The sequence below is a fragment of the Haliotis cracherodii genome, unplaced genomic scaffold (genome assembly GCF_022045235.1).
Source record: "Haliotis cracherodii isolate W230 unplaced genomic scaffold, xgHalCrac1.p SCAF_13, whole genome shotgun sequence".
In the NCBI taxonomy this organism is placed as follows: domain Eukaryota; kingdom Metazoa; phylum Mollusca; class Gastropoda; order Lepetellida; family Haliotidae; genus Haliotis; species Haliotis cracherodii.
The window spans coordinates 12,448,816-12,463,880 of NW_027266268.1; the positions used below are offsets into that span (position 1 = coordinate 12,448,816).

At 38.2% G+C, this 15,065-nt stretch overlaps 2 protein-coding genes across 5 annotated transcripts in view; both read left to right on the forward strand.

The window, feature by feature from the left end:
• The window catches only part of LOC139459631 (probable G-protein coupled receptor 21), a 51,960-nt gene extending 41,992 nt beyond the window's left edge, over positions 1 to 9,968 (forward strand). For all 4 annotated transcript variants that reach the window (XM_071241216.1, XM_071241214.1, XM_071241215.1 and 1 more), the window contains exon 2: positions 4,280 to 9,968. In XM_071241216.1, the coding sequence (XP_071097317.1) occupies positions 4,905 to 5,855 (951 nt within the window). In that variant the 5' untranslated portion in view covers positions 4,280 to 4,904 and the 3' untranslated portion in view covers positions 5,856 to 9,968. The remainder of the gene's footprint in view (positions 1 to 4,279) is intronic.
• LOC139459630 (dipeptidyl peptidase 2-like) overlaps positions 1 to 15,065 on the forward strand; it is a 105,618-nt gene that overhangs the window by 53,825 nt on the left and 36,728 nt on the right. The gene's annotated exons all lie outside the window — the stretch shown is intronic.

Below are 15,065 nucleotides of genomic sequence, written 5' to 3' on the forward strand. Positions count from 1 at the left end.
ATAAAGGGCTATGTCAGTATGTGTTCATCTGGGCCAGAATTCTAGCTGTGATTAACTCCACAATTTTGGCAATAGTTCTTTATGCATGTTGTGTTGCATGTCCTGTGGCCATTTTTGGAGAGCTAGAGAATGTAGAGTTCTCCATCAGCTAGCTATGAATAACCGTTTGACATTCATCATGTATACTGCCTACCACTGTATGAAGGTCAGCGTTTCAATATGGATAGGATGCCACAGTATACGTAATTGTCATGTTTACTCCTGTATTAATATGGAGATAGTTTATCAGAAATCATTTGAGATTAGTTTATTTCCATACACCTGTGGGGGGACGGGTGGCCCAGTCGTCTTAGGTGCCCAAATTTGCTGTGCAGAGTTGTGTCCCTTGGGTACGCCAGAAACCTATGATTGTGGGTTCGAATCCCGGTTTGCCCTGATTATGTTTCTAGATTTGTCAGCACCATACCCATGGCCGTGGGTTTCACCAAAGTGGTAAATGTCTGAGGCCCGCATCATTTCGAGCTTTCCTCCCAGTCCCACGTTAAGCTGACACGCCATGATATAACTGAAATACTGTTAAAAGCGGCGTTAAACCCAACTCACCCACCCACCCATATAACTGAAATACAACCATCATCTAACTCACTGCTCAGGCATTATTCTGTAACCTTTCAATTAGCTGTTTAATTGCATATTGACTTGATGGTCCATTTAATCAACGTATGGATGTCAATTTCAACATGCAATTAGCATGGTTGACATGCCATGTGGTCAAGCTGATGTGGCCTTTGTGAAATGTCTATCACAGATCAGTGAAAGGGATGCTTGGGTTCAGGACATTTGCAAGCATAAAAGGTTTTATTGTCGTGTCAGGATAGCTGATGTCATGCATCAATTCTGCTGTGTTTAGTAGCAAGCTCAAGCCATCATGTAAATTGACAGTGATCAATAGCATGGCAGTGTTATTGTTATACAGGGTTAGATGTAAGTACAATCTGGGAGGTAACGGACTTGGTTCAACTTGGACTGCTGTGTAGAACATGGACAATAGGTCTTCAGCAACCCATGCTTGCTGTAAGAGGCGACTAACGGGTGGTTGGACTTACTGACTTAATGGTTGATGCATGTCATTGTATCCCAAATGTGTGGATTGATGCCCATATTGTCATATAGCTGTTATTTTGCTGAGTGTGGTGTTTAACAAACAAACTGCTGTCTCAGAGTGGGACCTGGTGTGCCAGGCAAAACCTTCTCCTGGCCAAAGCATCATTCCAAAAAGGGATCTTACTGCTAAGATAGTGGTTTTGTTGTAAGGTGAACTTTGTTGGGTTTGTTGTCAGGTGAACTCTGTTGGGTTTGTTGTAAGGTGAACTTTGTTGGGTTTGTTGTCAGGTGAACTTTGTTGGGTTTGTTGTCAGGTGAACTTTGTTGTCAGGTGAACTTTGTTGTAAGGTGAACTTTGTTGGGTTTGTTGTCAGGTGAACTTTGTTGTAAGGTGAACTTTGTTGGGTTTGTTGTCAGGTGAATTCTATTGGGTTTGTTGTAAGGTGAACTTTGTTGGGTTTGTTGTCAGGTGAACTCTGTTGGGTTTGTTGTCAGGTGAACTTTGCTGGGTTTGTTGTCAGGTAAACTTTGTTGTAAGTTGAACTTTGTTGGGTTTGTTGTCAGGTGAACTCTGTTGTAAGTTGAACTTTGTTGTTGTAAGGTGAACTTTGTTGGGTTTGTTGTCAGGTGAACTCTGTTGTAAGTTGAACTTTGTTGTTGTAAGTTGAACTTTGTTGTTGTAATGTGAACTTTGTTGTGTTTGTTGTAAGGTGAACTCTGTTGTAAGTTGAACTTTGTTGTTGTAATGTGAACTTTGTTGGGTTTGTTGTCAGGTGAACTCTGTTGTAAGTTGAACTTTGTTGTTGTAATGTGAACTTTGTTGGGTTTGTTGTCAGGTGAACTCTGTTGTAAGTTGAACTTTGTTGTTGTAATGTGAACTTTGTTGGGTTTGTTGTAAGGTGAACTCTTTCGGGTTTGTTTTCATTTGAACTTTGTTGTAATGTGAACTCTGTTGTAAGTTGAACTTTGTTGTTTTAAGGTGAACTTTGTTGGGTTTGTTGACAGGTGAACTTTGCTGGGTTTGTTGTCAGGTAAACTTTGTTGTAAGGTGAACTTTGTTGGGTTTGTTGTAAGGTGAACTTTGTTGGGTTTGTTGTCAGGTGAACTCTCTTGGGGTGGTTGTCATTTGAACTTTGTTGTAATGTGAACTTTGTTGGGTTTGTTTTAAGGTGAACTTTGTTGTAAGTTGAACTTGACTGGGTTTGTTGTAAGGTGAACTTTGTTGGGTTTGTTGTCAGGTGAACTTTGTTGGGTTTGTTGTCAGGTGAACTCTGTTGTAAGTTGAACTTTGTTGTCAGGTGAACTTTGTTGTCAGGTGAACTTTGTTGTAAGGTGAACTTTGTTGGGTTTGTTATCAGGTGAACTTTGTTGGGTTTGTTATCAGATGAACTTTGTTGGGTTTGTTGTCAGGTGAACTTTGCTGGGTTTGTTGTCAGGTAAACTTTGTTGTAAGGTGAACTTTGTTGGGTTTGTTGTAAGGTGAACTTTGTTGGGTTTGTTGTCAGGTGAACTCTCTTGGGGTGGTTGTCATTTGAACTTTGTTGTAATGTGAACTTTGTTGGGTTTGTTTTAAGGTGAACTTTGTTGTAAGTTGAACTTGACTGGGTTTGTTGTAAGGTGAACTTTGTTGGGTTTGTTGTCAGGTGAACTTTGTTGGGTTTGTTGTCAGGTGAACTCTGTTGTAAGTTGAACTTTGTTGTCAGGTGAACTTTGTTGTCAGGTGAACTTTGTTGTCAGGTGAACTTTGTTGGGTTTGTTATCAGGTGAACTTTGTTGGGTTTGTTGTCAGGTGAACTTTGTTGTCAGGTTAACTTTCTTGGGTTTGTTGTCAGGTGAACTTTGTTGTCAGGTGAACTTTCTTGGGTTTGTTGTCAGGTGAACTCTGTTGTAAGTTGAACTTTGTTGTCAGGTGAACTTTGTTGTAAGGTGAACTTTGTTGGGTTTGTTGTAAGGTGAACTTTGTTGGGTTTGTTGTCAGGTGAACTCTCTTGGGGTGGTTGTCATTTGAACTTTGTTGTAATGTGAACTTTGTTGGGTTTGTTTTAAGGTGAACTTTGTTGTAAGTTGAACTTGACTGGGTTTGTTGTAAGGTGAACTTTGTTGGGTTTGTTGTCAGGTGAACTTTGTTGGGTTTGTTGTCAGGTGAACTCTGTTGTAAGTTGAACTTTGTTGTCAGGTGAACTTTGTTGTCAGGTGAACTTTGTTGTAAGGTGAACTTTGTTGGGTTTGTTATCAGGTGAACTTTGTTGGGTTTGTTGTCAGGTGAACTTTGTTGTCAGGTTAACTTTCTTGGGTTTGTTGTCAGGTGAACTTTGTTGTCAGGTGAACTTTCTTGGGTTTGTTGTCAGGTGAACTCTGTTGTAAGTTGAACTTTGTTGTCAGGTGAACTTTGTTGTAAGGTGAACTTTGTTGTAAGGTGAACTTTGTTGGGTTTGTTATCAGATGAACTTTGTTGGGTTTGTTATCAGATGAACTTTGTTGGGTTTGTCGTCAGGTGAACTTTGTTTAAGGTTTGTTTTAAGTGCCTTGTACCATTGACCAAGATCCTCAATATTTCTGTTCTTGTTGGTGCACACACTTAGTCCTCTAGATTTAGAACGGCTGAACATCATGTTTCAGAATGATTTACCTAAGCATAGGTATCAGTTGTTGTCCAGTTGTATTATTAGCAAACTGTACTTATGCTGAACTGATACATGATTTGAGTAACTGAAAATTTGAATTAATATATTCAAAGAGTGCATGTAACTTAACTGGAAATGTATTATTTATGTAACACATGATGTTTGTACACAGAAGCTGTGTCAATGTAATAGCACTGACCGATACCATAGTATAATAAAACACATTGACATTGCTTAATCAACTTTACCTCAAAATCAGAAAAGATTTATTTTTTTTGCTCATATCCATATCCCAATCGAAGATCCGTATTCAATGTGTCTCACTATATATATTACTGTTATTTATGTGTGTGGTAACAGGAAATCTAATCAAAATATACCATAATCCATAAGAATAAAGTGATGGAAACAAATCATTTTATCATGTTAACCAATTATGTCAAATCATTTTAATTTTATTCATAGGAATGTTGGCTGTTCATGGCTATCATGTGATTTATGAGTGATTAATTATTGATAACAGGTTATAGTTATGACCTTATCAATTGCAGATGGTGAGAAGACCTTCCAGATGAAGAGATAATTCATCAATTTTGGGAGTGAATGATTCAAGGAATATATGTGTTAATTATCGAAGAAGTGGATTCAAGGATTGATGATTGAACAAGTGATAAACAGGATATGTGAATGATTGACAGGATTGATATGTGAATCATATTCAAGAGGTGGACCAATATCTGCTTTTTGATACTTTGTCATCACCAGAAACTTTCATGGTATTTGGATTAAGCTAAGAAATATCAGTGAACCATCGTTTTATTCAGAAGCCATTTTGAGTGGATTTATACAAATTGAAGTAGAGTCATGTATAAACTGTAATATGCAAACCTGAAGAATTCATTTTGTGGGAATAATTCATCCTATTTATAATGTTTCAGTTGTGAGTTTACATAATTATTTCTCACATCTGTTACGTTGGACAGCACAGAAACACAGACCATGAAGCTGTTGCCTTGGGCTCAGAAACTAATTGCTGTTGTCTGACATTTGAAAGTGTCAGATTAATTTGTCAATTAGTAAAGCTGTGTTCTGTTGAAACCGAGGATGCTCTGCACATATTTCTCCCTTCACTGAGGTGACGGGTTTATTTCCCACCGGAGCGGACAGAGCTTCGTGATGTCTGAAGCAGTGTTCACCTTCGAGACTTTTGTGACAATATTCCTCACTCTTGCCATCATCTGCCTCAACTGTTTGATCCTGATGGTAGCATGCTGGACCGAGTCATTTAGAAATGTCAACAAGTGCTTCTTGTACTCCCTCATCCTCAGCGACCTCTTCCTTGGATTGTTTGTCACTCCGTTTGCAATATTCAACTCCTTGTACAAAGAGTGGGTTTTTCAGAATGACATCTTCTGTTGCATCGAAGCGTACCTTGTGGCCATCTTCCTCATCGCCGGACTCTACTCAATGGCTTGGATTAATGTCGATCACTATGTCGCCGTGCGGAAACCCGAACGTTACGACATCATGATGTCAACACCACGCTCCTTGTGTTGGATCGGATTTGCATGGGTGGCAGCATTCTGCTTCAGTTGTCCTCCATTGTTTTCTCTCAAGAAGGCCAAGTATTATGCCGAAGCCTTTGTTTGCATTGTCGATGCCAAAAACCAGCAAGCATACTTCATAACTGCTGGCCTATTAGTAACCGGCCCTGCTGTCATAACACTTATTGTAACAAATGCATATCTTTTTACCAAAGCCTTCAAGGGCAATATCCACTTATATGAGAGAGTGTTCCGAGATAGGAAAACGCGGCCATGGAACTATCATATCAACTTTGTAATTTCTCTTGTGTATTCTTTTTGCTGGTTGCCGTTTTGCATCCTTCGTCTTTATGAAGTGAGTACTAACTACGCTGGCTTGTCCCCTGGTCTCTTGCACTTCTATTTCCTCTGGCTGGGTTTCAGCAACGCGTTCCTCAAGTTCTTCATCTATCTGGTGATGAGTCAAGAATTCCGACAAGGAATCAATGAGATATTCTATGCCCACAGTTTGGACTGTGCCTGTGTAGGATGCAAGACAACCAATGATATGAACGTCAATTTTATTACCATAGCAGAGAAATAGATCCTGTTGATTGATTTGCTGAAAGTTTTATGTGATAATGCCCTAAACGGAATCAAGGGTCTGGACTCCAAAAGAGGAGAACATTGATTTAGGATTTTGTGGTTTTGTTTCCTGAGAACATGTGTCTGTTCTCAATATGGTATGAGGTGTACAGTTTTCAAGAAACATGCCTGTTTTGTTTTATGGTGTGAGGTGTACACTTTTCAAGAAACGTGTCTGTTCTGTACACTTTTAAAAAAATGTGTCTGTTCTGTGCAGGGTCTGAGGTAAACGGCTTCAAGATGATGTTAATGTGACTATACGTGAAACTAAGCACACCTTCGAATGTATTGAGATGTATATTTAATCAAAATGACTGTGTGATCAAAATATCTGCAGTAAGACAAAGATAGCCAACAAGGGATGATGGTTGGCCACAGTGATAGAGATGTATGTGTTTTGTTATTTTTTTAAAGTTTGAAACAGTCGAGAAAGTGGAAATTTAGAATTTAAACAAAAATTATAGCATCCATGCTGTGCAGTTTGCAATATAGAGGGGATGTGTTTATGGACATTTATTCTGCAAAAGCTCCCAATCAACTTCACAACAAGCAAGATGAACTTCACAATAGCACTGTTGGAGACACAACAAGTAAGATGAACTTCACAATAACACTGTTGGAGACACAACAAGTAAGATGAACTTCACAATAGCTCTGTTGGAGACACAACAAGCAAGATGAACTTCACAATAGCAATGTTGGAGACACAACAAGTAAGATGAACTTCACAATAGCAATGTTGGAGACACAACAAGTAAGATGAACTTCACAATAGCTCTGTTGGAGACACAACAAGTAAGATGAACTTCATAATAGCTCTGTTGGAGACACAACAAGCAAGATGAACTTCACAATAGCACTGTTGGAGACACAACAAGTAAGATGAACTTCACAATAGCAATGTTGGAGACACAACAAGTAAGATGAACTTCATAATAGCTCTGTTGGAGACACAACAAGCAAGATGAACTTCACAATAGCTCTGTTGGAGACACAACAAGCAAGATGAACTTCACAATAGCTCTGTTGGAGACACAACAAGCAAGATGAACTTCACAATAGCTCTGTTGGAGAGGCTGGCTGTACGGTGGAACAATGTGGGACAACAGTTGTGTTGACAGTAATATATCTACCGTATTCGCCATATTAAGCACCTTGCTCCAATAAGCTTCTGTAAGCAATCTTTATGGGGGGCCCTACAAAGACCCAAACTTTACAAGACAGTCAATATTTTCTTGTTTATTTTATGGATGCTTTTTACCGTAGACAGCAGTGAATTGTAACTTACATGAAAGGTTTTAGTTTTATCACCGTTTGAACTAAGTCAATCTCTGAAAACAGATTTAACTCGTTGTGTATGGTTTTAAAAAGCTACCCCCTTGTCATTGTTCTAAGCACCCAAGGTGCTTATTATGACAAATATGGTACATTATTTCCTGATCCTGTCCTTTGATGACCTTCTAGTGACCTCACTGAAGCTGGGATAATCGGAAAATAAAATGTAGATAATTTATCACTTTGTAGTATTGATTAGTTGTCTTGGGGCAATATAAATGTTCAATACATTTGTGATGAATAACACTGCACACATTCTCTGAAAATAATTTGACGTGAAAATGTTTGTATGTGGATCAGGTAAAATATTGAAATGAGTCTATTTGGATGTGATAAAGAATTGATGCATTGCAATCTGAATCTGGTCTAACATTGATAAGTTGCAGCCTGAATCTCATCAACTATTGATAAGTTGCAGCCTGAATCTCATCAACTATTGATAAGTTGCATTTAGGATCTGTTCAATCATTGATAAGCCCCAGCCTGAATCTCATCAACTATTGTTCAAGTCAGTTCAATATGGGCCCAAGCTGACCTCCTCATTTCACACTATAAACCACACTACAGTCAGATTCAGTATGGGCCCAAGCTGGTCTCCTCATTTCACACAATTAACCACACTACAGTCAGATTCAGTATGGCCCAAGCTGACCTCCTCATTTCACACAATAAACCACACTACAGTCAGATTTAGTATGGGCCCAAGCTGGTCTCCTCATTTCACACAATTAACCACACTGCAGTCAGATTCAGTATGGGCCCAAGCTGGCCTCCTCATTTCACACAATAAACCACACTACAGTCAGATTCAGTATGGGCCCAAGCTGGCCTCCTCATTTCACACAATAAACCACACTACAGTCAGATTCAGTATGGCCCAAGCTGACCTCCTCATTTCCCACTATAAACCACACTACAGTCAGATTCAGTATGGGCCCAAGCTGGCCTCCTCATTTCACACAATAAACCACAATACAGCAAGGCGCTCAATACACTACAGTCATATTCAGGATGGGCCCAAGACATATCAAACAAAATAACTTGTACTTGTTCTGATCCCCTTCAAGTCCTCACTACCATCAGACACCACACTGGTGGACTATATTCATCACATGAGTCTTTCAGGGAGAAACATAACTCCACATTATTGTATTGTTAGGTCTATAGAGGTTCAGATTTTATTCTTATAATCATTGTGATCAAATCACTTGAGTAATAAATATTGGTTATTTTCTGGTGAAACACCAGTAGATCACAAGGGCAAAGGTATTCAGGTGATTACTGTATCGCTAATTTGTCCATGTTTTGTATAAAATAATGTGTACCATAACAGGAATTACATTGATCCCAATTGTGTGGATTGATGCTCATAATGTCAATCACTGGATTGTCTGGCCCAGACTCTATTATTTATACCGACGTCATATAGCTGGAATATTGCTGAGTGCGGCGTTACAACAAACAAACAATCAAGCAAACAAACAAACATAACTGGAATGACAGGGATATACAAAGAATGCCAAGTATCTTATGATATCAAATATATCAACACAAGACGATAAAAGTTTTTTTTAATTTTAAAACGCCAAGGTTTGCCATGGAATTTTGAGATTTCTTTGATGAGAGTTGACATATTTGCTATTAAGGTCACAGAGGATGAGATTCTATTTATCATCCAAAATCATTCTTCCAACTTTGTAAACTGGGATAACCAGTGTCTGGAGTGTAAAAATTACAGCTAACCAGTTTTAATGGCAAAGAGGGGCGGTGGGGTTGCCTAGTGGTTAAAGCATTCACTCATTACACCCGGACCCGGGTTTGATTCCCCATGTGGGGGACAATGAGTAAGTCCATTGCTGGTGTCCCATGCCGTGATATTGCTGGAATATTGCTAAAAGCGGCATCAAACTGTACTCACTCACTCACTCAATGGGAAAAAGGTTGGTGATGTCATTTGATTGTGACAGCATGGTAACAAATGACACCAAAATGATCTCAAAAGCATGGTGATGCAATTCACTGTAGCGATATGTCCTAGATGATATCATTTGACCTCACCAAGCGATATCTCCCATGGAAGCCAGGTTTGGATGATAAATAATTATGTCAATTAATCATTTATTGCAAATTACAAATACAAAGATGTCATGACCAAGTTTGTGGGCCCCTGTTCGCTCCAGAATGGGGGGTAAATATCACATTCAAGTGTGTAGTCACATGAAGGTAAGGTATACTCAAGGGTAAAAGTAACTGTGATCATGTTGTTATTGTATAGTTTAGTCTATTTTGAAAACCTGGTATATTCAAGTCTTCTGGGAGGGGGAAAGGGGACCCAGTCGTCTATTTAGGCACCACAATTCACTGAGCACTTGCGTCCCTTGGACACACCAGAAACCTACGATCATGGGTTCGAATCCCGGTTCACCCGAATTATATTTAAAGGTTTGTGAGCACCATACCCATGCTCATGTGTTTCTCCAAAGTGGTAAACGTCTGAGACCTGTGTCACTTTAGGCTTTCCGCCAGCATTAATTAAGTTTACACGCTGATATTACTGGGACGCTGTTCACAACAGCATTAAGCCCAACTTACTCACTCACTTAAGTCTTGTCATTCATTGATATTTGTAAATGTTCAGCTGTAACATAATGCTGTTAATGTTCTCCATAGCCAAGGTGTTATTGTGATCTTGTATGCTGAAGAACATGATTAAAGATGCTTGATGTTTGTGAATACTGCCCAAGAGTTTTTATTGTACCCCTGACCTTAATGGGGGGGGGTATATAGTTATTCCAAGGTATTCCGTCCATCCTTCCGTCCATCCTTCCTTCCAAGGATATTGTTTGGAGTGACCTGTAACTTGAAAACAACTCACTTTCTGCCTTATTTTGAACAGTTTTTCCTGCTGTATGTTCAGATCCCAAATAAAGTTTGTTTCTTCTTTAATGCCGAACTCAGCAATATTCCAGCTATATGACGGCGGTCTGTAAATAATCGAGTCTGGACCAGACGATCCAGTGATTGACATCATTGACATCCACGCGATTGGGATCGATGACATGCATCAACCAAGTCAGCAAGCCTGACCACCCAATAAAGCACTTGAGTTTCAGGTAACATGGCTCCACAGAAAAGGGTCAGTAGGTCTTATTGTTTTTTTTATTTAAGATCTTTTAATAATGGTTAACATTGATGGTTAGTTTAGAAATGAGGTTAGCTGAATGTTTCTCGAGCTTGTCGGCCAAGTAGCTGCAGCAATGATAATATGCAGAAGCATCCAAATTTTGCCCCGAATGTGTTTCTTGATGGCTGTCTCCTGCTGTGATGAAAACTATTAGGTCACAAGTAAAGCAGTGGGTAGGGATGGTCAGGTTACCTGAAACACCAGTCATTGGGGCCTTAAGTAGAACCCCCTGAGCTGAGCTTAACCAAGGATTCTGGTCCTACTCAGAACCTTAACAGCACAGGTAACATCTTTAGAACTTATATCTCAAAGCAATGCACCCAAAGTTGAAAACATCGTTTAGATGATTTCAGTGAGTTTTTTGCGATAATTTAACCACTACTTGATTCTGGGAGACGGTATAAAAATGTTGTCACTTTAATTTCCTAAAACGCTCTTGAATTAAATGCTAGAAGTAAAGTTCAAACAAAAAACGGCTTGGTCAGGTGGTTCCAGTGCGCAGGTGCAGTTCAGGAGGTCCATTTGGGAGAGCTGTTTTTTCTGTTCTCTGGAAACACAGTTCAGGAACATTCCACTAACTTTTGGAAAAGAGAGAGATAAGCAATTAGTATGAGTATAAGATACGAGTAGGAGGATAAGTATAAATGATATTTTACTCCAAAAGATTCACTTTTGACATTCTTGCTCTTCTTATATCTTTCTGTCAGAAATGTAAACAAGAGTAAATTGGTACTAAAGAAATGTAAATGTGTAAATTGGTGCTGTCAGAAATGTAAACAAGAGTAAATTGGTGCTGTCAGAAATGTAGATATGTAAGTTATTACTGTCAGAAATGTTAATGTGTAAGCTATTACTGTCAGAAATGTAGAAGAGTAAATTGGTGTGGGTATAAAAATGTCACTTTAATTTCCTAAAAAGCGCTTCAATAAAATGTTAGAAGTAAAGTTCAAACAAAAAACTGCTTGGTCACGTGGTTCCAGTGCGCATGTGCAGTTCAGGAGGTCCATTTGGGAGAGCTGTTCGCTGGAAACACAGTTCAAGATATTTCCACTACCTTTCAGAAAAGAGAGAGATGAGCAATTAGTATGAGTATAAGATATGAGTATGAGGATAAGTATGAATGATATTTTACTCCAAAAAATACATTTTTCAAACATGACATTCTTGCTCTTCTTATATCTTTAATTTTGCAAAACTCATCCACTCATCAATAAAACAAGAAAACAAATTGGTGTAGCCTGATAAATAATGCTGAAGTCTGATGCAGGATGTGCAGACATTCAAGGACACTTGCACCAACTATATTACTTGCAAAAAAATACATTCACCGGTCAAGCATTAAGAAAACTCCATTATGCTTTCCTTTCTTCATAGAAATATTGAAAGATGTATGTTAAATAGAAACATTTATTGCAATGAAATATAGTAGTATCAATATATTTGACAGAAAATGGAAGGCATTACCAGCCTACTTAACATAATTTCTCAGTCAATCCAATATTTGTACATACCCATATCTGACCATGTTTTAAGATTCTATGAATTGCTACACTTATATACCCCAAACAAACTTATACTTATATACCCCAGTGTTACATTTATGTCTACTGAATTGAAAAAAATATATTAAAAAAACAAAACAAACTATATTACTTGCCACCAACCAATGCTGGTCAGAAGAGGCGTCTAAATGGATCGGTGGCCATGTTCCGGTGTGACGAAGATGCATCATCAAGCATTTACTAGTCCCACTGCTCTTGAAATAGGATGTTTCTTGATATGTAGTCGAGGGCAAGTTATGCTCAGCTGGCAAGGCGATCTGGCGCAGGCAGGACAGAGACATGGTCTACATGGTCAGTCATGTGGTATATTGTTTAAAGACAATAACAATAAAATTCCATGGTTCTGGTACAATGATGGCTTTTCTTTCTGACTATGCATGTATTCCTTCTGACTTTTATATGTTTGAGTAAAGATGAAGCTTCAGTCAACTTCAGTGTATATGCATGATCAGATTGTTTTATACTATTTCTAAATACTTTTTGCCAGGGTTCCGGTAAAACAGTTTAACATTTACTACCCAGCTTGATACAGTGGGGAACCGGATAGGGTTGGGTAATAGTTGTTTGGGTACCCATGTAGTAAATTTGGACTACCAGCCCATGTGCAAATTTTGGATTATGAATACTATTGGATGCAAAAGATACACCGACTGTGTACTAAGCAAAGCCAATTCAATTGAAACATGTACGTAAGATTTCTGGCATTTCTGTTCTAATAAGAAATACAATCTGTTTGGACAATCAATCAAGTAACAACTTCTCAAGGCAGTAGTTAACTTTTTTTTACGGGGGGCAAATAAGATTATTCATTTTTTTATTCAAGTTAACTTTCACAAGGAAAAATGTTTTCTATAAAAAATCCAGGAGGGCAACCGCCTGGGTTCTATTCCCCTCATGGGTACATTATGGAAAGCCAGTGGTGATATTGCAGGAATATTGTGAAAAGTAGTGTAAAATCATTCTCGCTCAGTTACCCATCTCATACTTGGATCATCCTTGGATTACCTTCTTAATAACTCATATAAGAACCCCTAAAATCTATTACAAGATACATACATGAAGAGGCCTTGAACGTTAAGGTCCCTCTTGATAAGCCTTGATTTTTAGTGTCAACCTTGAAAAGCCAAAATGGCTTAAAAAGCTTTGAATTTGTACAACTTGACATATACTTGTTTATAAAAGTATTAAAATTCATGACAGACTTATTTTATTTTATTCGTTGGTTGTGAAAGTAAATCTTGAAAAATGTGTGATTTTCATGCTGCATGTTATGTCTAATGACTTAACAGAAAGCTTGATTTAAAAAATATATTGACAGTCTAAGGCAAATAATCCAACTAAAAAAGCCTTGAAAAGCCTTAGAAAGGCCTCAAATTTTAGTGTTTCATTTCTGTATGAACCATGAATCCCCACAAAACCACAAATATAGCCCAAGGTAAATGCCTGACTTGCCAAAGTTGTCTGTAATTGGCACACAGCATTCCTGCATCTTCACATAGCATCTACATAAATGTGCAGGTGACAGGTGGTAATTGATCAGGCTGGGAAATAGTGTTATGGTCTCAGTGGGGAACAAATTGATATTCTGTTGGCATCCTTAAACTTGCTTGCTCTACAATGCTGACTCCAGTCACCAAGGATGCAGGTGGAATTATCTCAGCAGTTACTTGGGTTTAGTCAGGATGTACCCAGGATATCAATTAAACTGATTCCGGACAGTTGTGGTTCCACATTTCAAATTTGAGGGACCATCCATTTCAGGGGTGGTCTTTCAGGTATTTTTAACCTGCATTTTTTATTACATAATGGAGAAATCATGAAATTCTGTGGGTTCTACTTCCCGAATCAAGAAATTCAAGTGATTTTTTCCGACTTAAACTATGTTATGGTTGACATATAATTTCTTTATAATTTTGCATAATGACTTATAGTTGCGTCAGATTTGCTTTTGTATATTTAGAATGGCCAGTGAATTCCTGTCTCTGAAACCACTTCAACAACATCAGCGCGACGTCACCATAAAGGTTTAACTGATAGGAAGGGACAATAATAAACTTACATCTATTTTAGTACTTTAGGTATCAAAATTATATTTTCTTACCCATGTGCGACCATATATTTGTTTAGAATGGCCAGTGAATTCCTTGCTCTGAAACCACTTCAACAACATCAGCGCGACCTCACTACAAAGGTTTAACTGATAGAAAGGGACAATAATAAACTTAACATTTATTTACTTTAGGTATCAAAATTATATTTTCCTACCAAAGTGCAACTATGGAGCCGTGGTCTATTGGTAATAGTTTTCTGAAAAATCTGTGGGACTTATTGGTAATTGCATATGGGACTTATAGTTAATTGAATAAAAGGTACATGCATTTCTATTTTCTTAAACCGTTTATAACATGTCATATTTGTACTTTTGGGGAAAATATTCCTTACGGGTTTGAAAATATTTTAGGTCTCTTAACATGCTTAAAATTCCTAAAGATGTATGACTTGAGAACCTCCTTTGCATGAGAGCTGTGTTAATGGTGAAGCATCTTCTGATGGCGCCATTTACACATGCATGATATCATTTACTTCTTCAATTACCAGGAATATGTAGAGATGTTCCTCCTTGAAACTGACTGGGATATTCGTTTCCTAAGCCAATAGCTATGTCGGCTTTACAGCAGGGCAGAGGAATGTGATGGAAGTTAGGAGACTTCCTTACCTTCAGAAGCCAGAGTACAGGAAACTTAACATACACATTTACTTGAGCTGAGCTGACTAATGGCTGGTTCCTGGTATAATGCATGGTGCAGTCAGTGACTTTGAGGCACGTTGTGTATCATTCCAGGACACCTCACGACTGAATGGAGACAAGGGTGACCTGGTTATCTAGGCCCCTGCTTTTTGCAGTGCAGAGTTCCATTGCTTTGTTGTGCCAGGATACACAGATCGTTGATTTGAAACCCTGATATGCAGATCATGCGACATAACTTTTACAGATTCAGAACAAAAAATGATAAACATAAAAAAAAAATTACATACAGAAATTTATACATAGTTTTATTTATTTTTATTTGCCTAATGCTCTATTGTG